General features: G+C 39.3%; 2 protein-coding genes and 1 long non-coding RNA gene across 3 annotated transcripts in view; all 3 read left to right on the top strand.

Moving 5' to 3' along the window:
- Positions 1 to 26844, top strand: part of LOC134754351 (inactive ubiquitin carboxyl-terminal hydrolase MINDY-4B) — a 209799-nt gene extending 182955 nt beyond the window's left edge. Inside the window, exon 12 of the mRNA XM_063690637.1 lies at positions 26834 to 26844. The gene's annotated coding sequence lies outside the window, so the exon portion shown is untranslated. The remainder of the gene's footprint in view (positions 1 to 26833) is intronic.
- Positions 1 to 27009, top strand: part of LOC134754504 (uncharacterized) — a 579708-nt gene that overhangs the window by 230780 nt on the left and 321919 nt on the right. The gene's annotated exons all lie outside the window — the stretch shown is intronic.
- LOC134754469 (neuroligin-4, Y-linked-like) overlaps positions 1 to 27009 on the top strand; it is a 114384-nt gene that overhangs the window by 38963 nt on the left and 48412 nt on the right. Inside the window, exons 2-4 of the mRNA XM_063690802.1 lie at positions 20730 to 21437; positions 24771 to 24988; positions 26332 to 26481. Coding sequence (XP_063546872.1) covers positions 20851 to 21437; positions 24771 to 24988; positions 26332 to 26481 — 955 coding nt within the window. The 5' untranslated portion in view covers positions 20730 to 20850. The remainder of the gene's footprint in view (positions 1 to 20729; positions 21438 to 24770; positions 24989 to 26331; positions 26482 to 27009) is intronic.

The following is a 27009-nucleotide window of genomic DNA, read 5'->3' as shown; positions in this document are numbered from 1 at the left end:
ATTTTCACAGATGATGTATTTCTGTGGCCGCTATAACAACAAATACTAAAAACTACGGAACGGACGAGTCCGACTCGCACTTGTCCGGTTTTTTAAATGATTGAATAGTACGTTTTCTTTGCTGTTCGCGGCCATTACCTTCGACCGCCACTTTTTTGTTGTATACGTTAGAAAGTAAATAGTTTCAAGTTGGTTACTTTTTTGCCAAAATCCAGTTCATAGTCATAGTCATTTATTTTATAAAGCCAATTTACAAGTCAGTTGCTAAATAACATCAAATTACTATACAGTAAAGTTCATCGATTAAGTTACATCACATTAAAATAACAGTAAAATAACTTACATTAAAAACTATTGAATGAAAACTAATTTGCATAAACATACCTGTATCTCACCAAGGCCTTTGGCTGCGTTGATCACGAAATACTGCTAAGTAAACTTGATTTCTATGGGGTACGTGGCATTGCTCTGGCCTTGTGGAGATCATACCTGACCAACCGGTGCTAGAATAGAATAGAATGTAGAACTACATAATATCTCAAATGAAGATGCGATAAGTTCCGATGAGAAATATGTTAAATTTGGAGTTCCACAAGGATCAGTGCTAGGACCGTTACTATTTATAATATTTATAAATGACCTGCCTGATATGTTAAGCTCCATATCTCCATATCCATACGCTGACGATACAAGTGTTATCTTAAGTGCAATGTCCGTTGAAGATTTAAATGTACATATGCAAAATTCCTGGACGCAACTTACCAGATGGTTTGCAGCCAACGGGTTGAAAATGAACTGCAGTAAAAGCTTTTATATGGCATTTCGTAGGAGCACAACAAGTCCTGATTTTGACTGTGATATCCCAATCAGTAAAGCATAATGTGTGCAATTCCTAGGCGTAGATCTTGATCCGTACTTGAGATGGCATGATCAAATCGATAAGATTAATACAAAATTAGCAGGGGCTTGTTATGCTATGAAATCCCTAATGAACATTGCAAGCAAGGAAGTCTTACTAACTATGTACTTTTCATACTTCGAAAGCATAATTAGATATTGCATTGAGGTCTGGGGAAACGGAACTAATATAAATTCACTTCTGCTCAAGCAAAAAAAAGCCCTAAGAATAGTCGAAGGATGCCGTACTATACCTGAATCGCACCGTAATATATTTATAAAGAACAAAGTTTTGACTGTAATTTCTATGTACCTATACAGGATATGTGTTTATGTGTTCACTAACAAAGACTTGTACGCGGAACAGGGTGCGACCATTAACCATTACACACTGCGAATTAGAAATATGTTCCTCTTAAATAAAGCACATTATGTAAATTTTGATAAAAGCTTAAATAATACTGCCATAAGAGTATACAATTTATTGACTGACGAAATTAAAAGTATAGTAGATTTTAAAACTTTTGACAAAACAGTTAAAGAATATTTCTTGAGCCGTCCTTTTTATTCCATAAATGAATACTATGATAAGTTTTTTGACCAATGTACCTGACATCTCTTTTATTACTAATCTAACGCATTTTGTTCTTCTATAATAATTTGATATTTGATTTGACATTATTATTGTTTTTTATTTTACATAGTTTTTATTATTTGTGATCCTTTTTTTTTTTTTTTTAATATTATAGGACATTCTTACACAGATTGACTAAGTCCCACGGTAAGCCCAAGGAGGCTTGTGTTATGGGTACTCAGACAACGACATACATAATATATAAATACTTAAATACATAGAAAACACGCATGACTCAGGAACAAATATCTGTGCTCATCACACAAATAAATGCCCTTACCGGGATTCGAACCCAGGACCATCGGCTTCACAGGCAGGGTCACTACCCACTAGGCCAGACCGGTCGTCACCTCGTCACCTTGTATTAATGTTTTATTCTTTAAACTTACCTGTCTAATTTTAAGATGTGTGTGTGTATTATTATTTCTAATATGTATTGTTGTGATCTGTTTTTTTTTTAATTGTATTTGCATGCATTTTTATGTGTGACGCAAATATAAAAAAAATATAAAAATAAACAAATCATGAAATAAAACTATGAAAACGGATTATATCGCGGATATTGAATTTGTAGTTTCTCCTCAGTCAACCGTTGACCACGAACGCTGTAAAGGGTTCGAAACGTCGGGATGTATTATAAATTCAATATACGCGATATAATCCGTTTTCAGTTTTATTTCATGAGTAACTATCGCGGTAACCGAAGACAATATCATAAACAAATCTTTAAAAAAATAACCTTCTGACAATCCAAAAAATGTTTGCTTCAAAACATTTTTTCTTCTACTTTTTCCTAATCAGAACACGATACCGAATATGCCCTTAAACGGATCCCCAATTCCCCACTATTTTTGTTACAGCTTGTAGATTGTTATTAAAGGTTTATGTGTGTATATAAACATTTCGTTGAAATTCCTGTGGTGAGGCGATATGATCCTATTAAAATGAATACAAAGAGGCATGCGAGCCTTTTCACGTCGTTATCCATTTCTTGAAGCCGAATAGAAAAATGGCGAACTATTGTATTTTTCGAATGCCACTGCGAAACAAACAGTTCATTGTCTGAAACTCCTCGGTTAGCATACTAATGTTTGTCTTACCCACGATGAAAATGGTCTGTCCCTAAACAAAGATCTACGCGAAACTAGAAAGACTACTTGAATATTTTCATACTCTTACAAGACTTAAAACACTTATTTTGTTTTAAAGGTATCGCTTAAAATGAATGTAACTGATGCGCTTTGAAAACGAGTGCCATCATTCATTTATACGTACCTTTCAACCACAAAAATATATCAAGATAGAAAGGAAAGAGCTCAGCAATTTGTAGGGACCGAGCGTGTAACATTTTGCGTGGGTACTTTGACGTCACGAGCGTAATTTAGCGATGAGAAACATAAGCCGCGCTAAAACGATTCAAAAGCACAGATTGATTAGGACACGGCATCGATTCTAAAATATCGATAAGAACCGACAGAGGAAATGATAATTATTTTTGACAGAGAAAATGAGAAAGCTCAGAATTTTAAATCGAAATAGTACATTTCGATGCTAGTGCGGAAAGTATGTTAAGACTCGGGACGAGTGAATAATGACATTTCCGCACGTGTATCGAACGACGTTTTTAATACAGTTGCGAAAAAATAATAAAAACAACAAGTAAGGAATAAAAACAATATCGAATGGTGCCTTTGGAAACTTAAAACATACTTGCAGTAAGAAAAAACGCCTTTTCTTTGACAGGCGTTTCGGCAGCTATTCCTACCTCTACCTTATTGCTATTGCTATTGCTATTGCGTTCCATTCAGACAACTTATTAAGACCGGTTTTTCAATATTCAATATTAAAAAATAAACTTGCTATAATGATGAAGAGGTAAGTAATAAAATATGAAATATGTATATTTTTCGTGTTCTTACATTAACAGTAGGTTTTTATGTTGATTACGAGTTACGCTTACGACGTTTAAAGGAAACTAATATTAACACTCATCAATAAGTAGTCGTGAATCGGAACAAGTATAAATAAAAAAATAAAGTGAAAAGCACTAGCTCGCGAAAACCAACTTTCCGCACGCTAAACAGCTACGTAAAGTAGCACTTTTTGAGCAACTGTATTAAAAAATATATATATTGATGTTGTGACATTAATAATATAAGAACGTAATTATTATTTCGTCTGTTTTCAAAATCGATTTTAATAATCGAGTAAGAAAATCGCAGTGTAAGCGTGAGAGAGCTATAGCACGAGACTCGCCCAAGGGCGGAGCATTCTCCTTGCAGGGTAGGGAAACTGTATATTTCCCATTTGCATCTCGTGTGTGAGTATCGACGAAGATCGACTCACAGCGCAATTCATCTTTTATAAGATGTGGATGTTCTGGTAAGGATTCCAACTCCCAGAACTTTTGAAGTTTCATGTCGTTGGCAAGTGCTCAAGTTGACACTTAATCGTTTCATACTTTCATATGAAATTGGACCACCTATCAGATAACCAAAAATGCTGTTAATGGCCACGGGTGTGCCCGGTGGACCCTTGATATTATCCAGTAGCAGTATGCTATCCAGATAATCAGATCCCAGTATCAGTTCAACAGGCCGCGTTGAGCGCAATTCTGGGTCCGCTAGATCAAGATTTTGAAGGTGTTGAAACGTCTGAAAATTCCCAATTGATTTAGGAATATAAGCAGTGTAGCTTGTCAGGTCGATGGCTGCGATGGCGAAATACGCCGTAGATCTGGTATAGCCAAAAGTGCTATGGCGAACCTCGACAAGATCTGGAGGAACAGAAGCATTCGTCGTTCAACCAAGGTGCGTCTGACTCGATCTCTGGTATTCTCGATTTTCGTATACGGTGCCGAGACGTGGTTTGAAAAGTCGCGACAGGGCAAAAATCGACGCTTTTGAGATGTGGTGTTGGCGAAGACTCTTACGCATACCCTGGACGGCTATGAGAACCAATAAGTCCATCCTAGAGGAGCTGAAAATCAAGAACGCGCACTCAGCTTTTTTGGACATATCATGCGGTCTAAGAAGCATGACCTAGAAAGGCAGATTATCTTGGGTCAAATGGATGGCAAGCGCGGGCGAGGAAAAGCACCCACGAGATGGTCTGATGGTGTGAAGAGGGTGGTTGGCGGCAACATGCAGTGCGTGACTCATGTGGCTTATGACCGCACACTATGGAGACGGAGCATACATGGTCGCGATCCTCAGCAATGAGGGACCGAGGAAGAAGAAGCTTGTCAGGTCAGATAGGATATAAGCTTCGATGTGAAGCTTCGGCTCGGGTTTGTTGTGAGGTGTGACCTCGCACAACACGTAACCACGCGGCTGGACTTCGCCACCAATACCGATGAGAGTGGTGCCCGTGGGCGCGGAGTACCGCGGCAGGCCGAGACGTTGGACGCACGACTCAGAAATGAGCGTGGTCTGCGCACCTTGATCCACAAGGGTGCGAACGGACCGCGGCGTGTAAGGCCCCTTTCCGTTCCTTTAAAGCAAGCGCATTAAACTTCTCACATTTATATCAAGGATGAGAATTGTCCTTACAATACGCGCATTTAATTTTATTTAAATAGTCCACCGCAGTTGTAGCATGGACGCTCATAGTACGCGAGTTACGCGCAAACGAAGAGTTATTATTGCGCGGTGCATTATATTGCACATCGGAGTGCGCGCGAGTAAGCGACATTGCACGTTTTCCCGCCATAGCATGGCGCGATGACGTCACCGCAGCTGGGCGGGCCGAGCCGGCCGCTCCGCCAGCCGCAGCGAGCGCGGGCGCCGCGCGCTGCGCAGGCCCCGCGGAAGTACCTAAAGTACGCGCGGACGCGGTCATCACTTCAGATGCCGCTAATTCCTTATCGAGGAAATCGAGTAATTCGGTCACGTCAGGCATTTCACATGAAGTTTTTAATGATAATTCAAAACGCCTACGAACATTAGGTGTAATTTTGCGTAGCAAAATATTTAAAAGTACAAAACTCCAGTCGTCAACTGGTAAACGTAATATTCTCGTGATAACAATTCATCAAATTACGTAATTCAACATTTTTCTCATTAACTGATTCACAGTCATAAATGTCAAAATGTTTTGTTGAAATAATTCGTTTATTTTCATAACGCGAAATTAATACCTGTAAGGCATTTTCGTAATTAGCATCCGTAACAGGAATAGATTTGATAAGATTATACGGTTCATCTTTTAAAAACAATAACAAATACCGGAAGCGTTCGACATTTGTTAAGGTGACGTTGTCATGTACAAGTGATTTAAATAAATCGTAGAAAGCATTCCATTCAGTTAGAACACCTGTGAATGTTCGAAGAGATAAGCGCGGTAAGCGAATATGCGATTGATTTGATTGCTGAGCGCAGCAACTCGCATGTGACACCCCATTAAGTCCGCCGCAGACGGACGTAATGCTTTGTTTGCGCTCCTCCTTAAGCGTGTCCAAGGCAACTTGGACCTTAAAGTACAAAGAATCGAATTGATTTCTCACAGCTAAATTATCATCGCGGTTGAATGACTCATTCTTTGCCGATAATTTCTCAATTTTCGTTTGAACTTGGAAAAATGTTTTTTTAATTGAAGCTAACTCCTTAACTCGAACTCGAAATTCCGCTATATTAATCGAACAGTACAATTTTTTGAATATTGTTAATCGCTAAATCACGTTCGAATGTCAATTGTTCAATCTCCATAGCGGTCATTTTATAAGAAATTTAATTATTATACTGTGGAAAATAATAATATTATCACGAGATAAGAGACTAAACTTGTAAATATATTTGTATGTATAGTGTATACGTTATGTTAAGTTTTAAGATCTGTAAAATGGCTAGGTACTAGCAAAATGTTAGTTAGTTAATAAAATATTGATATAATTTGTCGCAAATTAAAAGTAAGTTGCAATTAAACATGCAATGTTAATTACAAAGATAATATTTCCCGTCGGTAGAACCCGAGCTAAAGAAATTTGAACTCTGTGCCGTACGCAATACGGGCGACAGTTTACTCGATACTGTAATTATGACAGCAAACGGTAACTTGGTTTTGGTATGAACCTTAAAAATACACTTAAGTACGTAAATACTAAATGTAATGTAATGTTGTCACGTTACGCCCTCCTCCACGTATATTGGAGGAGTGAGTAACGGAGCAGGGAGTGAGGAGGTAGAAAGGAAAGGATAGATATAACAGGGGTAGGTTCTTTATTTATCGGCTTTTGTCTCAATATGACACGCTAACAAATGGTATAATTACAAAAATAATAAATACGATTGTAGTAGCGCTAGTAGCACGCGCAAGGCAGGAGCACGCGCACGGTAAGGCGCGCAGATAGCACGCGCAAGGTGAGGCGCGCTGGTAGCACGCGCACAGTAAGGCGCGCTGGTAGCACGCGCACGGTAAGGCGCGCAGATAGCACGCTCAAAGGTAAAGCGCGCAGATAGCACGCGCAAGGTGAGGCGCGCTGGTAGCACGCGCACAGTAAGGCGCGCTGGTAGCACGCGCACGGTAAGGCGCGCAGATAGCACGCGCAAAGGTAAGGCGCGCAGATAGCTCGCGCAAGGTGAGGCGCGCTGGTAGCACGCGCACGGTAAGGCGCGCAGATAGCACGCGCAAGGTGAGGCGCGCTGGTAGCGCGCGCACGGTAAGGCGCGCTGGGAAAGGCGCGCTGATAGCGCGCGCACGGTAAGGCGCGCTGATAGCACGCGCTTAGGAGAGGCGAGACGCTCTGATAGTACGCGCCTGCAGAGGCGAGGCGCGCCGATAGCACGCTCTTAGAAGAGGCGAGGCGTGCTGATAGCACGCGCCTGTTGAGGCGAGGCGCGCCGATAGCGCGCGCCTAGGAGAGGCGAGGCGCACTGACAGCGTGCGCTTGCAGAGGCGAGGCGCGCCGATAGCGCGCGCTTGCAGAGACGAGGCGCACCGTTAGGGCAACCGCAAAACACCACCGGACTTGGGCGCGTGCAGAGAGAGCGCCAGACTTTGCCAGGAACACAGGTACTTTTATGGAGCGCGAGCGAGGGTTTCTTGATGGTGCGGGGCCTGGCTTGGCCCGCACAGACCCTTATAACTGACGTTCCTTAGTTGGGAACCAGAATCAAACTGAATTGCAGATGGCCGCTGGGCCGCTTATATTGCTAGCGATAACATTTTCTAGAATTATAAATTATTTTAAAATATTTTTGAAAAACCTACACAAAAAAATAAGAAGCATTTCATACCACCCATTAGGTATAATGGTTAAAAAAGATATTATGGTTACATCATGCATGGTTCTTTAAATTTCTCAGGACCTAAATAATAGAACTGGCGTAATGAAGTGAACGACTGGGGCCAAGTTTATAACTAAGATTATAAACTAGTTGTTGGTAATTGTGTCGTTTCTGAAAAAATAAATCTGACTATTTTCTGGGTAAACATGGCAAAGTCGTTTACATAGTGCAACTTCTACAGTCGGCTGCATTGTTTGTTATTTAATAAAACAAGTGTAAACACCCGTAAACGTCAAAAGGAATCTATCGATACGTCATTTGAAGAAATCCGTCCAGTATCCTGGGCTCCAGGGTGTACAGAATCGTAAATACTGAAACCCATTACTCTACTTTCTGGTCGTCGCAGTCGAGTAAAATGTTGATATTGGGGTAGATCATGTACAAATGTATGGACATAAGTGGAATTCCTATTCGTCCAAGTTTCATATCAAGAGAATGTCCCCTGGTAAAGTATAAGCGCTCAATCTGGATTCAGCAAGTATTTTCTACAAGATTTAATTTTTCCGCATTTAATATGCTTTAAGAGGCCGTAGTCGATTTTAGAGCCAAAATTTTAAATTGATAGATTTAGTCGTTGAAATTATACACGTTTTGTTACGTAATATCTAAATAACAAGTATTGGTTTCTATTAGCACGTTTTCTCATCTTGCCTTTTAATAATGAGGTCGCGAGCGTGCGTCACCAGTAATATATGAAGAGAAGGGTTAGTTTTTAAAAATTCATCAAACAATTATGGTGGTATATTATACAAATTGATGTATAAGAATAGTTTCAGCAAATGTTGTAAATTGTTTAAGTATCAAAATTACGTTGAAATTAAGTCGATTTTCAGAGAAATTGTCACTTGTTTTGAAGTAATTTCTGGAGAAAATTGAATTCGTTTAACTTTCATTTCCTCGAACTCTAAGTCATATAACAAAAATGTAATCTGATAAAGGTCAAGTACAGAATATGCATAATACAAATTTACCACTTTTAGCAGTCCAAACTTTACGAAATTTATAAATAAGAGCGACAAAATCAGTGCTTTACGCGCGTTTGCCTAAACGTCCTTCAGAAAAAAAAACATTACTAATTTAGTGAGTCCGTTTTCAAAAAATTGATCTGATAAAAGGCAAGATAAGAAGACGTGCTAATAGAAACCAGTACTTGTTATTTCAATTTGGTAACATAAGGTGTACAATTTCATCGACTAAATCTATCAATTTTACATTTTTGCGACTAAAATCGACACCGGCCTCTTAAATACAATTTCCATAGAATACGTATAAATTCAGAGTAAAAAGCGAATTTTTCTAGGAAGGCACACATTTTTCAAGATGGCTGCGGTTCCTCGAGGTCCACAAACTTAATGTCAAATGGTGTGGACATGAAAAAGGGACCTTTAATTAACATATACTTATACCAAATTTCATTGCTGTCCAAGAGATTTCGCAGTTTGTCCTATTCCGAGCTACAACCACGGTTCGGTTTGAAAGTTGATTCAGGAAAATTTGAAACAACCTCTAAAGCGGAAAGTTATAACGAGTTGTAAACACCCCGCGGCTGTTTTACTCTTTATGGTCCAAGGTAAAGAAAACGACACTGATTATAATAGAATTTTTTTTTATATTATTTAGCTTGAATTGAAAGAATATAATTACTACATATGCGCAACGTTTGAAACACAATACTTTATAAACTATTTCACTTTTGTGATATGTTCAATGTTTGTGGTGTTCAACATTAAAACTTGTTTATTTCACTCGCAAACTAAGACTTACGCAAAGTTTTAAGGAACCTTCATATGTTGAAGTTCCAAATTTTATGCTGGACTTGTAGACTTCAGTTGCGATGTTGAACGTATTTTATTTTTTTATTCAAACAGAGCCATGATATGCTAGCTATCTCTTTAGGTTTAGGTTCTCATACGACAGCATTTGTTGTTCCACTTATTTATGTTTTCATGAGACATAAAACAATTAAATCGTACGATTATATGTGGAAGTTATTAAAATCAAGAATCTCTGATATTTCGCCAATCAAGTTCACCATGTTCTTTGAACCCCCAGTCAACAAATCAATACGTGAGAACTTTCGTGAGAAATTGTTGCCCAGGTCTGGAAAGAAAGGCATTTTCTAACGAAGGTTTACCTATAGATGCCGCAAAATGTCCGAGTCAGAAAATGCCTATTTCCGCCGAGGTAAACATAGTGCTTTTCTCAAATATATGAGGAAATAAAATAAAAATAAAGTATTATATAGCAAATGTCGCATACGTTATGTTCACGTTCCTTCCACGATGCTATTCCTTCTACGCGTTGTCGACGCTGGGATAATAATGGGCACTTTGCGTCTTTGACTTAAGAACAACATGCGACCATTGCCGCGCATGTTTGAGAAAAGGTTGTTTATTCCATTTTTACACAAATATTTGGAATCTCTTAGACTACTAAAATCGAGGTTCACGAGAAAATTTGTCATATTAAGTGTCACTTTGGCTTTTCTGCCGAAATTTGTAAGACAACAGTCCACCTACCCTACCTATGTACCTAATGTACCTATTGGGACCGTGCACGACGACAGCGCCACATAGCGGTTGAACCTACAGGCATATTTTGATACAACTGTCAAGCGAGAAGTAAAAATCGTAATATATAGTTGGTCAAACCAAATTGTTAGTAAATAAGAACAAAAAAAACTACCTATAAACTCATCCTTTTCTTTTGGATGCTAGTACTAGTGTAAGACAAAGATAGTATGATTCTCTCTGTCTATGTTTGAAATGAGGCAGTCCTTTGACCAACTATGTAATTTTAATGAAATCTCATGATCATGATAGGTATTATGTAAAGCCTGACCAGAAATATATGAACACGCGCCATGTTGCGGAATTTCACTGGAACTATTTTTTTCATACTATACTGAAATGTCACCCTATACATGAGAATAACAGCGCCCTCTTGACAATGATCATATATTTCTGGTCAGGCTTTTATTATACTATCTTAGCCAATTCTGGATGATTGGCAATTACATTAACATTGTTGTTTTCAGTTAAAAAAGAACTTGTTTGTTCGTTTTTCTTCTTACGGAAATTATCCACTTATTTCGTTGTACTTGTTTATACCATACTTTTGGAAATCTGTAGAATTTGCAATAACTATTCATGTTTGTGTTTTTACAATTCACAACAATACATATTGTTTTTAGATGCAATAACGATAAAATTGATTAATGGACTGTATTTGCTAAAAAATGTTTACACTAACTTTACACACCCGTGTATACTATATTTTAATAAGAAATCGCGGAACAAGTAAATATCAATGGAAAGTGCACAAATCACATACCTTGAACTCGAGGTTTGCTGCGAAGAAGGCTAGCTTTGGGCGGCTCTGGTATCTAGGAATATCGTGCAGCTGCTGTCTTACCGAATTACCCTCTACCTGGACCAGCCTACGAGCTTAGCTTTGTACTTTTCCACCGCACACATGTGATTGGCACTGATTTTATACTATTCTATACTTGGTTAAGGCTAAAGAGCGACTTTAAAGTAGTTTTCGACAACGGAGCACAGGACAATGTGTGCTCTCCGAAAGTAACGAGAACGAGTTATAGCTACCGGAAATGGACTCTTAGTGTTGCCCTAAATATCACGGAAGTCGTAAGAAAATAGGGTTGTGATCCAAAACCGATACGAGAGTTAAACATACCGCCTACCTAAATATACAATATTTAATAGCATTAGAATACGACAAACTTAAGACTAAATCTATGCTAAGTGACGATACTATGGATGTTAATCTGAAAGTGGCAGTGGGCACAGCTTGACGACGGGTCTTCTGTATTGACCAGTAGCTGTCTGAACTGTGACAACCCTGCACACACCATCAGCTCCAGGATGTAGAGCCACAATGCGGCCAAGCGGCCATTTTAAGGGACTTGTCTGCTCATTCAACAACAGAACCAAGGAACCGACGACAATATTCGTGTTCACTTTATTCCATTTTGTCCTCTGTTGCAAGGTATGAACGTATTCAGCATGCCACCTGCGCCAAAAGTCCTGATGCATTTTCTGGATCAGCTTCCAGCGATGGCAGGGGCTTATTTTTTGATCGACAAGAGTTTCCTCAGGGACGATCGACAGAGGTTCTAACGTTAGAAAATGACCGGGCGTGAGCGCGGCGAGGTCATTTGAGTCCGAGCTGAGGGGAGTCAAAGGACGAGAGTTCAGCAAAGATTCAATAATTGTCGTCACGGTATAAAGCTGTTCGAAGGTTAACCTCTGGTTCCCTATAACTCTAGCTAGATGCGTTTTTACTGAACGAATCCCAGCTTCGGCTAAGCCATTGAAGTGGGGACTTCCCGATGGATTAAATGAGAATTTTATTTCTTCCGCATCAGCAGCACCTTTCATGAGAGAACCGAGGTAATTACTGGCTCCAACAAAGTTTCGACCTTGATCAGAGACAATATGGCTACACCGACCGCGACGAGCGACAAAACGTTTCAGTGCACAGAGAAAAGCTTCAGTCGACAACTCTGAAGCAAGTTCAATGTGGATGGCCTTGGTGCTGGTACAAACAAAGACACAAATATATCCTTTGAACGTCTTAACACCGCGACCACGTGCGAAGGCGATATCGAAAGGTCCGCCATAATCTATGGCGACACTCGAAAAAGGTTTTATTTGAGAAACCCGACATAAGGGTAAATTTCCCATAAGCGGCGCAGACGCCGGGGAGGGATTGGCGCGGAAGCATTTGACGCAGCCACCATCCACTGCCTGGATTGCTCGCTTGGGCGATAAAATCCAAAAGGATTGCACAAGTAAATTTTGTAACGTTTGGGCACCTGGGTGTAAGAATCTTCTATGATATTCGTCAATTATTAAGACTGTTAACCGGTGGGAGCGAGGCAATAATATAGGATGCTTGACCGAATATTTAATAGGCGAATTAGCCAAGCGACCGCCCACCCTGACGATACCCGCACTATCAATGAACAACGAAAGCTTGCGCAAGTATTTTGGCAATGAATTTAAACGACCCTCTCTCAAGTGATTGATCTCTACACCGAACGAAGTGAGCTGCACATGTTTTACTAAAAACATGAGAGCTGCTGTCGTCTCAGAGGACTGTAGAGATCCGACAACCTTCTCGTTCTTAGACGACCGTAAGAAACGAAAACAGTAGGCTAACACACGCTTTAATGTGAAAAGCGAGGAAAACCTGTTGAGAAGTGTATCAACCAAGTCAGGTTCGCTGGTGGCGACTAAACTACAAATCCGTTGCTCATCAACGATAGCATCGTTGGCTGGAGCGTCCAAAGCTGAACAAGGCCAATCTTCTTCCTTCTCTAGGAGCCATGAAGGGCCCTTCCACCAAAGATCACAATCGACCAGGTCTCCAGGCAATAACCCTCTGGATCCTGCGTCAGCAGGATTATGATGGGTGCTTACATGGTGCCAACGATCAGGAGCGATTATATCCTGTATATGGCTAACTCGGTTAGCCACAAAGGTTTTCCAGCGCGATGGACACGACTTAATCCAAGCCAAAGTTACGCTAGAGTCAGACCAGGCACATATTTCCTCCACAACATGCAGAGGTTCTAACGCTTCTTGGACAGACTGCATCAGATCCGCCAGCAGGACGGCAGCCTGAAGCTCCAGACGACAAATAGATTGTTTACGCAAGGGCGCAACCTTCGATTTTGCACAGCAGAACTCTACAAATATAGAGCCCTCTGCAGTAACAACACGACAGTAAACGACAGCGGCGTAGCCTCGTTCTGAGGCATCACAATATCCATGCAATTGTAACGAAACAAAAGAGTGGATGATGCGACGAGGAATGACTACGGATTTCAACAACGACAATTGAGATCTGAGTCTCTTCCACTCTAAGGCAACTGCTTCAGGTACATCATCGTCCCACTGGACCCCGGATGACCACAGGACCTGCATTAAGTATTTCGCATGGAAAGCGACAGGACAGAGGAATCCTAACGGATCATAGATGCGTGCGATGTTCGACAAGATAATGCGCTTGGTGCATCTTTGATCAGTGGGTGTCGCTACCTCAAACTGGAACGAATCTGTCTGAGGACGCCACGACAAACCTAATATTTTAAGCGACAAGTCAGAGAGTTCGTCAAAGTGTTTGAATTCACTTGAATATAACTCCGAGGAGGGAAGATCAGCGATAAATCCCTTTTGATTGGAGGTCCATTTTCTCAAATGGAACCCACCCGACGACAAAATTTTGGAGAGGTCTGATCTGATTTGTAAAGCTTGCTCAATAGAGTCAGCGCCCGTGACAATGTCATCGACATAAATATCTCTACCTAGCACGCGTGCACCTTCAGGATAGACGGTTTCAGTCTCCTTAGCCAACTGCGCTATAGTCCGCAAAGCTTGGTACGGAGCCGACTTTACCCCATAAGTAACTGTGCGCAATCTATAGTCTTTAACCGGGCCGTCACTCGAGGAACGCCACAAAATCCGCTGATAATCCGTGTCTTCTTCCGGCACGAGAATCTGACGGTACATGGCTTTAATGTCACCTGTGAAAACTACTTTGTGCCACCGAAATCGAGTAAGTACATCAAAGATATTAGTTTGTAATTTAGGTCCTGCCAAAAGGGTATCATTCAGCGATATACCGTTGCTGTCTCGAGCACTTGCATCGAAAACTGCACGAAGAGGCGTAGAGACAGACTCTGGACGCAACACAGCATGGTGTGGCACGTAGTTAAATTTCCCGACACTACTTGAAGGAGGCTCTACCTGTTCCATGTGACCGCTGGTTTCATACTCTTCCATGAAAGAGACATAAGCTTTACGAAAATCCGCATGCCGAGATAGCTTGCGCTCTAACGAGAAAAGTCTTCGCAATGCGATTTCACGAGTGTCCGAAAATGTAGGCTTATTCGTAGGGTCGACGAAAGGTAAGGGTACCTCGAAACGGCCTTCACTCGTACGACAAAAATTATTAACGAACGTATCTTCGCAAAGTTGGTCCTCTTTCGACAACACAGGTTTACTGGGACTACTAATATTTTCTAACTCCCAAAACCTTTTTAGAGAACTATCCAACGACAAATCTGATTGCGAAGGGTTCGGCACGAAAAAACAATCCTTCCGACAAGTTGCAAAGGATTGTGCATAACAATCACTGCAGTCCCCCATAAGAACCCAACCAAAAGTGGTCTCTATTGCTCTTGGTTGACCCGGCTTGCCATCTCTTCGACCGCTCAGAAGAGACGAAGCGAAAATCTGAGCATTAAAAAGTAAATCGATTGGTCCCGGAGTAGCAAAGTCAGGGTCAGCAAGAGACAAGTGTTTAATATGCGGCCATTGCGACGAATTAATTGCAAAGCATGGCTGGTCTGGAACGATGGAAGGAAGCAAGGCTACTCGACAATCAAAACCCTTTACATTTGTTCGATTGGGTTTAACAGAACACACTAAAGAACCACAAGAATTAACCCCGGTGTGTCCAATGCCAGTTATTGATTCACCCGATTGACTAATGTGCAGCCCGAGCCGCTTAACACAATCTTGTGACATGAAGTTAACCGCACTAGCAGGATCTAGCAAAGCACGAACAAGCTGATACTGGCCCGAGCCATCTCTAACAGCTACTCGAGCAGTAGCAAAGACAACTGTTCCATTATCTGAGACAGTGGTCAAACTCACTGCACTGTTCGACGAACCGCTCACAACTGGTTGCGGTGAAGGAACAGTTTCCGAATGTTCATCTTCCTTTTTACCGAAATGTAATAAAGTGTTGTGTGAGTACCCACAAATACTACAACGTGATGTGTTCTGACACTGCTTTACTTTATGGTTCTTTGAAAAACAAGACACGCACAAACCTTTCCCTTTAATGAATTTAAACCGGGCAGAGGCATCTAACTTTTTAAATTTGTCACAAGTATCCAAATTATGCTGGTCAGAACAGAAGTCACATACTGCTGTTGCTGCCACAAGAGTGACCTTTGTCTTTTTTTGATTAAAAGTAACATTAGTTTGTGTCTTATTTGAAGAATTGCCACCTACCATAGACTTAGTGTCCGTCGCTTCTAATGCACGAATCTGCTTTTCAAGAAATTGTTGCAAAACTTCAAAGTCAGGAATTTCATTTGAATTAAATTCGAGTTGAAAAGCCTCACGTGTTGATTTATCTAATTTGGACCACATTAAATAAAATAGCATAAAATTTTTATCCGGTAAACCAAATTTTCCTAAAACCTGTAAGGTTTCCTTAAATGTGCGACTTACTTTTTCCAATTCCACTGCAGACTTCGACTTGACTTGCTCACACAACAACATTTTCTCATAATAACTAAAAACTATCTGTCGTTTCTTATTGTAGAAGTCGTTGAGTGCATTATAAGCATCTATGTAACTGTCGTCTGAAATTGGGTAATTCTTTATTAAGTCTAACGCCTTACCTTGAACGCATGTTAATAGATAGTGCAACTTTTCTATGTTTGCTATATCTCGTTTGTGAATCAATGAATTAAACAATTCAATGAACGATAACCAATTTTCTAATTTACCATCAAAAGGTTTAATCTGAATTTTAGGTAATTTGGCCGAAACACTTTCACATTTTTTGGTTTTGAAAGAATCTTCATCACTCTTTATGACTGGCGCCTTTTGCCGTAACCTACTCAATATTGATTTCACCTTGCGTTCAAAGTCAACTGTAACCGAGAATTCTGCACTAATATCTTTACACTTTGCTAAAATAAGCTTTTGAGAACTATGAAAAGAGGACGTGATGTCCGCTATATCTGAATCTACATACCCATCTAGGTCATCACAGTCATACAAAAATTCTAGTCTCATGATAGCATAGTTACGCTCTATCATATCCGGATCAGCACTGACACTGTCACCACTTTTTTCACTGTCCGAAACCATTGTTATCTCCGCGTAATAAACAGAAACCGAAACGAAAATCCGCGTAATATACAAGAAAACACGGAACGCAAAACGACAATAAATGTTTTTGTTTACAGAATACGGTATAGATAACAACTGACAGCAGTGACAGTGACAAGAACGGAAAAATGGAGCGTATTTGTCACTTGGCTTGACAACTAACTTATAAGGCAACGACACTTCACGAATGGATAAACGGAACGCAGCTGTCACAATGCTGCCAACAAAAATACTACTAAATTCTACCAAACTAGTAAACTACCAAGTCGAACTTTCCGGCAGCCATTAACTAACCGAACGAAATAAGTACCCTACGAGTACAATAAAAAATCAAATTTTACAACGCGACAAATATGATATTTTTAGCTTAAAATAGGGAACTTTTCACAATTATCGGGTCGAAGGAACAATGTTTTTAGATGCAATAACGATAAAATTGATTAATGGACTGTATTTGCTAAAAAATGTTTACACTAACTTTACACACCCGTGTATACTATATTTTAATAAGAAATCGCGGAACAAGTAAATATCAATGGAAAGTGCACAAATCACATACCTTGAACTCGAGGTTTGCTGCGAAGAAGGCTAGCTTTGGGCGGCTCTGGTATCTAGGAATATCGTGCAGCTGCTGTCTTACCGAATTACCCTCTACCTGGACCAGCCTACGAGCTTAGCTTTGTACTTTTCCACCGCACACATGTGATTGGCACTGATTTTATACTATTCTATACTTGGTTAAGGCTAAAGAGCGACTTTAAAGTAGTTTTCGACAACGGAGCACAGGACAATGTGTGCTCTCCGAAAGTAACGAGAACGAGTTATAGCTACCGGAAATGGACTCTTAGTGTTGCCCTAAATATCACGGAAGTCGTAAGAAAATAGGGTTGTGATCCAAAACCGATACGAGAGTTAAACACATATTGTAAGGAAAATATTAATCTTAAAAACCGGCCAAGTGCGAGTCTTACTCGCGCACGAAGGGTTCCGTACCATTACGCATAAAAAAACATAGTATGGGAGCCCCACCTAAATATTTATTTTATTCTGTTTTTAGTATTTGTTGTTATAGCGTCAACATAAATACATCACAGGTTCGAATATTATATGGTTTTGGGCTATTTTAGAATCACGAGCAAGCGTCAATCCTAATAGGAGAAAAAAAGTGTCCTAGAATTTCTTAAACTTTTCCACACGATCCATTCGGTTTCCGTCATACAAAGTCTGTGAAAAATGCTAAAAATAAGTGTACATTATCTACTACAACTTCAAATTAACTAGTTAACTCATGAAATAGTAGGTCAATCCGACCCTTTTAGGTCGAGGTTATTTCATCTGACCCTTCCCGGGACAGTTCATCCTGAATCTAAATGACCGTAACGACGACAAAAAAAAGAATACAAAGACGTTTATCGTCCATTTTCTTAACAAACGATGCAATTTACGAGACATAAGCATTGCACCAATTTCAAATGAAAAAAAAGTTAAAAAATAACTACGTAGATACATTAATTATTATTTCTTTGCCGGATTTTTTGATAATTATTATGAAAATAGATCTGAGGATCCGAAAGGTACCTACCTTAATTGACTCGTGGTCAAAGTTTGTAAAAAGTGGCCGCCACTTGAAATATCTTTTTTTTTTGTTTAATCATGTTAAAAATCTGAAAACTCTTTTTCACCAGTGTCTGATCAACAAAACCTTGCTAGTAGTGCCATTGTAATTGATGGTGAGTTCCTTCTACATCGAGTGGTTTGGCAATCCAAGGCAAAAAATATCTCCTAAGGCTCCTAAAATTTATGTACACCTCCTTGGATGGAGCAAACTCGGATTACACGCATTTAGGACCAAATGAAAGTATTAAAATGATTTCTAGCTGGCTGGGAATTAATTTCTCAAAGCCCTATTGGAACTAATTTGATTGGCCTATAAAGTTACATGGCTGATGCAATGTTCATAATTAGCTCATGAATTTGTAATTCAATTATCACACCGATCACTATAGATATGCATAGAGCTGCCTCGCTCTAACACCGGCCGTGTGATGCAATGTTCATTATTAGCTCATGAACTTGTAATTCAGTTATCACACCGATCACTACAAGTATGCATAGAGCTGCCTCGCTCTAACACAGGCCGTGTGATGCAATATTCATTATTAGCTCATGAACTCGTAATTCAGTTATCACACCGATCACTATAAATATGCATGGAGCTGCCTCGCTCTAACACCGGCCGTGAGATGCAATATTCATTATTAGCTCATGAACTTGTATTTCAGTTATCACACCGATCACTATAAATATGCATAGAGCTGCCTCGCTCTGACACCGGCCGTGTGATGCAATGTTCATTAGTAGCTCATGAACTTGTAATTCAGTTATCACACTGATCATTATAAATATGCATAGAGCTGCCTCGCTCTAACACCGGCCGTGTGATGCAATATTCATTATTGGCTCATGAACTTGTATTTCAGTTATCACACCGATCACTATAAACATGCATAGAGCTGCCTCGCTCTAACACCGGCCGTGTGATGCAATATTCATTATTAGCTCATGAACTCGTAATTCAGTTATCACACCGATCACTATAAATATGCATAGAGCTGCCTCGCTCTAACACCGGCCGTGTGATGCAATATTCATTATTAGCTCATGAACTTGTATTTCAGTTATCACACCGATCACTATAAATATGCATAGAGCTGCCTCGCTCTGACACCGGCCGTGTGATGCAATGTTCATTAGTAGCTCATGAACTTGTAATTCAGTTATCACACCGATCACTATAAATATGCATAGAGCTGCCTCGCTCTAACACCGGCCGTGTGGTGCAATATTCATTATTAGCTCATGAACTTGTATTTCAGTTATCACACCGATCACTATAAATATGCATAGAGCTGCCTCGCTCTAACACCGGCCGTGTGATGCAATATTCATTATTAGCTCATGAACTTGTATTTCAGTTATCACACCGATCACTATAAATATGCATAGAGCTGCCTCGCTCTAACACCGGCCGTGTGATGCAATATTCATTATTAGCTCATGAACTTGTATTTCAGTTATCACACCGATCACTATAAATATGCATAGAGCTGCCTCGCTCTAACACCGGCCGTGTGATGCAATATTCATTATTAGCTCATGAACTTGTATTTCAGTTATCACACCGATCACTATAAATATGCATAGAGCTGCCTCGCTCTAACACCGGCCGTGTGATGCAATATTCATTATTAGCTCATGAACTTGTATTTCAGTTATCACACCGATCACTATAAATATGCATAGAGCTGCCTCGCTCTGACACCGGCCGTGTGATGCAATGTTCATTAGTAGCTAATGAACTTGTAATTCAGTTATCACACCGATCACTATAAATATGCATAGAGCTGCCTCGCTCTAACACCGGCCGTGTGATAACCGCTACGCTTTACCTAACTACTGTCTAAGTAATAAAATTATTTTTTTAATTTATTAAAAATGAATCACTGTAGGCGATATTTATACTAATATTGTATTAGGTGGGTCTTCAGCCATCAAATATTTATTCATAGCGAAAATGGACAATCTATGTAAACCGTTAGTTAAATTAGTTAGTAACAGAACCACGTAATGTAGTATAAATAGTTCTTATTTATGACTTAATGCGTCAATGGGTAAACAACGTATTAAGGATGCTAGATAGTTACTATTTCTCTCTTATGTATAGGAGTGTTGTAGCAACCGTACATTGATATATATGAGCTATTGAATTGTATACAATATAAATGAAACACTGTTGTCACGAATTTAATTTTAAACACATATTATTGCTGTAATGCGGTAGCGACTTTACAAAGAATCTAACTCGGCTTAAAAGGTAGAATTATTTAACGAATTAATAAATCTGTAGAATATAAAATATAACATAAAACTAATTAATTATGTAAAAAATAATTCTTTTCGTTACTTTTGCTTCAGATGCAGAGCCACAATACACAACTTAGTGAAAATACGTCTCCAGAAGAATACACAGCCGCGATGATTTCCTGACTAATTACTTATAACTTAGAAAAAAAACATTTCAATTCACTTCAGTGACATGGACATATGTCTAAAAAAATTTAAGAAAAGGATGCTAAAAACAAATTACAATTGTAATTTAGCTCGAAAATCCTTAAATTTGTATTGTATCACCCTCATACTTTGTCTGTCACTGAATTCTGTTAATTCCAACACAACATATATCAGTCGCCATTTAAGCGAAAAGAGCAGCGTAAGCAAAGAATTTAACTTTAGTGACGGTGCACGTGACAGTCGCGACTCACATGACGACTACGAGGAACCTCCTGATACCGAGCATTCCGAACAAGAGTCGCATTATACTAAAGTTAATTTCGAACAAAACCCATTTTACGATAGTAATAAATACGTACATATAAAGAAAAAAAATCACGCCAACGAGCCCAACACCTACAGCAACTACGAAGACTACAAACATTTTTATTTAACCCCTTCTAATCCACTACCAAATACGAATGTGAAATTTAAAATAAGTAGTAGGATCGTTCAGACTAAATATGGTAAACTGCAGGGCATAATTTTGGGCATGGATGAACATAAATATTTAAGACCATTAGAAGTATTCTTAGGCGTTCCGTACGCCACTCCGCCAGTAGGATCAAACAGGTAAAATCGCTCATTATTTTATTACTTAAATAATAAGGTCAGATTTTAGTTACTATTTAGACCTGAGGAATAATAATAATATATATATATATGTTACGGGTAATGTTAGGTTAATTAAACTCGAGTTTACCCTGGTATCTAGTATTACCCATGCATTTTGGGTAAAGTCCAAAAATTGAAACAACATTAAAAGGATTCTGACATTACCCTCCCAGTGTTGGGTAGACCTAGATGTATACGGGTAAACGCCGAATACAAAATAAAGTCGATTTAATTTTCGTGCTTTACCCAAATGGCTTGGGTAATACTAGGTACAAGTATACCCAGGTAAACTTAAGTTTACTTAAATTAAGTATACCCATGAATAAGCTTTATTGAAAAGATGATAAATAAAATTTACATTAATTGTATAAAACAAAATTAAGACTACTTATAAAATAAAACGATTAAAACTAAACCTACCTAAAAAAAAACCCTATAACAAACCCTGACCTCTTGGCAAAGTGCCCATCACGCAGGCAGCATTCCCGCGCTGTATCGCGATAGCAAGTCTTTGCGCGAGAAAGCTGCCCGCGCGAGGGTCCCCCGTTGCCTCCCTCAACCGCTTTCCGAGCTCCTTGTGGAGTCCGCGTGCACCCCTGCCCCATGGACCGAGTGTCTCGACACCAAAAGCTACGAATTCGTAGTTGGCGCCAAGACAGCCATATTTCGTATTTGCTTTTAAGCGCTCTCGGGCGTCGGCCGCCGCCGCGGCATTTCTGCTGGTTGATGAAATGTAGGACGCTGCCAGCGTATCGGCGCTAGCGATGGGCGAGTCGAGTTGTCTGATTCGAATGATTCGAATCACATTACAGGCGAGTCAACTCGAATCAAGTCTCCGTGCAATTCGAATCAACTCGACGTAGCGATTTCCACGCGCGAACAACGAACATTTGTTAACCGATCCGGTGAGTCGGCGATGCCGTTCGAATCGCCAACGCCAACTCGCCGAGCCGGGCTAGATGCGAATCGGATCGAACCAATTCACAAATGAAAACTTACCTACTTGCCTTACACTTACAACTGGCCAGCGTTAAGTGACTCCTCTGATCATATACATATTATGAAAAGAGGTGTCAAACAACACTGGCTATGCTCACAGACGAGAGAAATTTTTAGTGAATTAGTAGCGTACTATCTGTCGCCGTCGCCCCGTCGCTCTCGCTCCTACTAATGGGAGTGATAGTGATGGCGATAGGATAGGTACACGAATTTTGAAAATACTTGACTATAGTCGGAGAGTCCGAGTAAGGCGATTCTCTCATCTCATCCGTTATGCATTATTATACGTTTTTAAGCAAATAAATGATTACATCGAAAAAAAAAAACATTTAAATATCACTGCAATGGTTTACATTGGTGAAAAGATTTTGTTTGTTTGGACACTTTCTTTACTATGGCATAAACAAAAAAATATTTTCTAGTAATAAGAAATGCATCAATAACAAGAAACATTTTAAAAACGAAATAAAATACGGCCCAAAATGGGGAATTTCCTTTTTATCGTTTCTATTTTGATTAGTTTCTTATTACGGAGAAAAATAATGAAAAATTCATCAAAATGAACAAAAATGACCTGTAAACTTTTCTCTGCGGATCACAATTGCACACATATTATATATGTATACTTTTTGAGACACATATAAGGATCTTTATCTATATATTAACCACATGGAGCTACAATTTCTCAGTCCACACATTATCTAACATACTTACTACACATAACATACGTCTTAGATTGAATCAATTAAGAGGTGAAGGTACGTAAAAATTAGTTATCGTTTCTTAGACTATGTCCTTGACCTTGTTAGGTCTGGCGATGTCCCTTTTACTTAATCTGATATCTCTGTGTACCACTTGACTCGCCGTTACAACTCGAGTTTGCGGGCCTTATCCGTGCACGTTGGACCCGGTTGCCGTGTCGCGAATCACGATCCTTCGATCCTACAGCCGCCAACCAAACATTTTCGTCGAGTCGAATCAACTCGAGTTTCAATTCGAATCAGCAGACGAATCAATTCGAATCATTCGAATTGGAAAAAAGTGGACTCGTCCCATCGCTAATCGGCGCAGGTAGCGTCCCACACCAGTGCACGGCCCATCCTCCAGGGGATCAACGACATCCCGTCGGGGCGCTTGCCATCGTCCCGCGCGATCTGGGGCTCCAGAGCAGCGGGGACGCCGGCGCTGACGAGCGCCCTTCTTATGATGTCGTTGAGTGCCGCATGATGAGATAGGCGGCCGGCGCCCGAAGAGCAGGCAAGTCCATGGTATACCCATGTTATGGGTAATGCTAAAATTAAGGTAAACTTAGGTTTACCCGGGGTTACTTAGTATTACCCAAGCTTTTTAGGTAAAGTCCGAATATGAAAAAAAAATGTCCGAATATGTGTTCGGCGTTTACCCGTACACACCTAGGTCTACCCAACACTTGCTGGGTAATGTTAGAATAATTAGTGAAATTAAAAACCAAATGCATATATAGTTTTTATTTAAATTAAATAATAACAAGGAATAACAGAAGAACAGCTTTCCTAAGCATTCCGCAAAAAACAAAATTGAGTATTTTTACCAAAGATGATTCTTATTGTTATTCTAAATTATGAAATTAATCTTGAATTTGTTTATAACAATATTTCACAAAAGGAAAGCTGTTCTGTGATTCTTTGTTATTTTTTAGGGTTCCGTACCCAAAGGGTAAAAACAGGACCCTATTACTAAGACTTCGCTGTCCGCCTGTCACCAGGCCGTATCTCATGAAGCGTGATAGCTAGACAGTTGAAATTTTCACAGAAGACGTATTTCTGTTGCCGCTATAACAACAAATACTAAAAAGTACGGAACCCTCGGTGCGCGACTCCGACTCGCACTTGGCCGGTTTTTTTAATTTAAATAAACTCTATCAATGCTGTCTACCTAACACTGGGAGGGTAATGTCAGAAGTGGTGAATTGATGATGCAATACCTAACATTACTCAGCCAGTGTTGGGTAGACCTAGATCTGTACGGGTAAACGCCGAATATAGATTAATGCTGTTTAAATTTCCGGACTTTACCCAAAAGGCTCGGGTAATACTTGTTATACCAGGGTATTACCCGTAAGTGTAACATATACATTTTATAACCAACTTTAAGTCACGCATTTTCATAACATGAAATTTTTTTTGCAGTTTGAAAGTCCACAGATCCGGATATTACAAAAAACGTTTTACAGTTCCTTTGCAGAATAAGCCAAAATACTTAAATGAATATATTTATAGTATACACAAATGTAACATTGGTTCTGTTTTGCAGGTTCAGTCCTACAAGAGCACCATCTCCGTGGGATGGTGTGCGTGTCTCCGATCGGCCAGGCCCAGCGTGCCCTCAAAAGTTACCCGACCTCCACGATGAAAGGGCCATGTTAGACACTATGCCTAAAGGCAGACTGGAATACTTGAAAAGACTGATGCCTTATCTTAAAAACCAGAGTGAAGATTGTCTCTACTTAAACATTTTTGCACCCTTGCAAAGTAAGTTAGAAGGTATCGATATCATTATTTTAATTGATGATAATACTGGTGCCACGTGTAATTTAAATTATCATTTTCCCACCCATTTGGTTGGATTATATTCTCGTAGTTTTGCTTCAAATAACACTAAAATCTAAATTAAAACTTTTAGCCATTATACCATGAGTCAGAAACCGTACCGTGATGAAGTCACCACGGTACGGTTTCTTCATACAGATTAACATTTAATAAAAACTGTACCTAATAAATAAATAAACAAAAATCTTTACAGAATCCGGAACCCAATTTGTTAAACTACCTATCGGAAGTGGTTTTTATCTCGAAAATATTCAATGCGTCATTATAGTCATTAAAGCCTGCATTATGTTTCCATTAAACAAATCGCTCTATATCTTAAGGTAATATCACAAGGTTAATTTTGTGTTCATTTTCGTGTTTTTATTTGCATCTTTCACACAAAGTGACACGTCTGTTCACAAAGTGAATCAATAATGCAAAATGAATTCATTAGTGAAAAGATTCAACATTGTTGAATATTTTCATTTTTTATCATTCACTTGCACTCCGAATTAACAAAAATAATATTAGCCTGAGCACACATAGAACGGTTACTTGGATTCTACAACTGAAAAAGTTAAAGGTTTTTTTTTATTCGACTTATCTGAGGTAGAAAATAAATTTCTTCTTGCAATTCATGATCGCAGGAAGGAGGGTTGCATTTACCGTTGTCGATACTTTCACTGTTTCTTACTTATTTGTTAACGTTTTGATGAAATTTTCACAAACCAAACTTATTTCATACACACGATTATTACGACTTATTTCATTCGCCGCCATTATGAAAGAAAATAACTGGTGAACTTTCATTTATGTGTCATTCTAGCTAAGCCGTGTGAACATGGAATAAAAGAAAAATGAAACATTCGCTCAAGTGAACATTCATTCGAGTGAACCGTCTGAAATGTATTCCTACAATCCGTTGATCGCATGCGTTCAACGCTGGGTTAATCGCATAAAACAACCGCGCGTTTTAGTTTTGGATCAGCATTTTCCTTTTCCCATCCTTGAGTTCCGAATAGAAAACGGATTTAGCGAGTCTACAGTCATCAATGCGACAAACGCGGCCACCCAATCTTAGCTGGCTCTTCATTAGAAAGGCCTATATCCTAAAATATAAATGACAACGGAATAAAATATACTTATAAATATTTATAAATTGTTTTATTTTCATAAATTATGTGTCAATTTTTTTATATGACCTCTTAGGGGCTCATTCTAATATCTTTCAGTGTTACCTTATATGTGTTTAAAGATAAACTTCGTCTATATAATTTGTTTTCCAGTGGATGAACTCAAAGTGGCCATACCAGTGCTGGTTTATATACACGGGGAAAGCTTTACGTGGAGCTCTGGAAATCCGTACGACGGAGCTGTTCTGGCCAGTTACGCTGATTTGATCATTGTCACCTTAAATTTTAGACTTGGTATTTTAGGTAAGTTAAATCTATACCTAAAAATTAATTCAATTCTCATTAATCCATTTTTTCCTTCACAGCTAAATTTTCAGCCGGTTTCCTGTTTTGTACCTATTCCTTTTCCCTTTATGCGGAAGACAGACATCCACAACCATCCGTTAAATTATTCTGTTGAAAAAGTGTTTTTATAAATTTTGAAGAAAATTGTCGTCATTTTATACACCGTGTAAAATGTAATCCTAATTATCGAACCGAACCGAACCGAAATATTTTTTGTATAAGTGCTAAAATTACACGTGTAACGCAGAAGAAGTTGACTGCAAATTGGTTAATTTTAATTCAAATTAATTTAATTTAATTTAACCTATCAAAATTATAAACATACTCGTACAATTAAATATAAGCAGCGACGCTCTGGTTACACCTCAAACCTAACCAAATATGTAAGAACGAAACGTTTTCATCTGTATTAAATAAACTTATTATTTAATACAATAGAGCTTTGCTCGTAGGCTTTTTAAGCGATTGTAAGTGAAGAAGATACAT

Source organism: Cydia strobilella, chromosome Z, assembly GCF_947568885.1.
Source record: "Cydia strobilella chromosome Z, ilCydStro3.1, whole genome shotgun sequence".
Taxonomy (NCBI): Eukaryota; Metazoa; Arthropoda; class Insecta; order Lepidoptera; family Tortricidae; genus Cydia; species Cydia strobilella.
The sequence above is the reverse complement of the archived record's forward strand: the minus strand, read 5'-3'. Positions and strand labels throughout refer to the sequence as shown.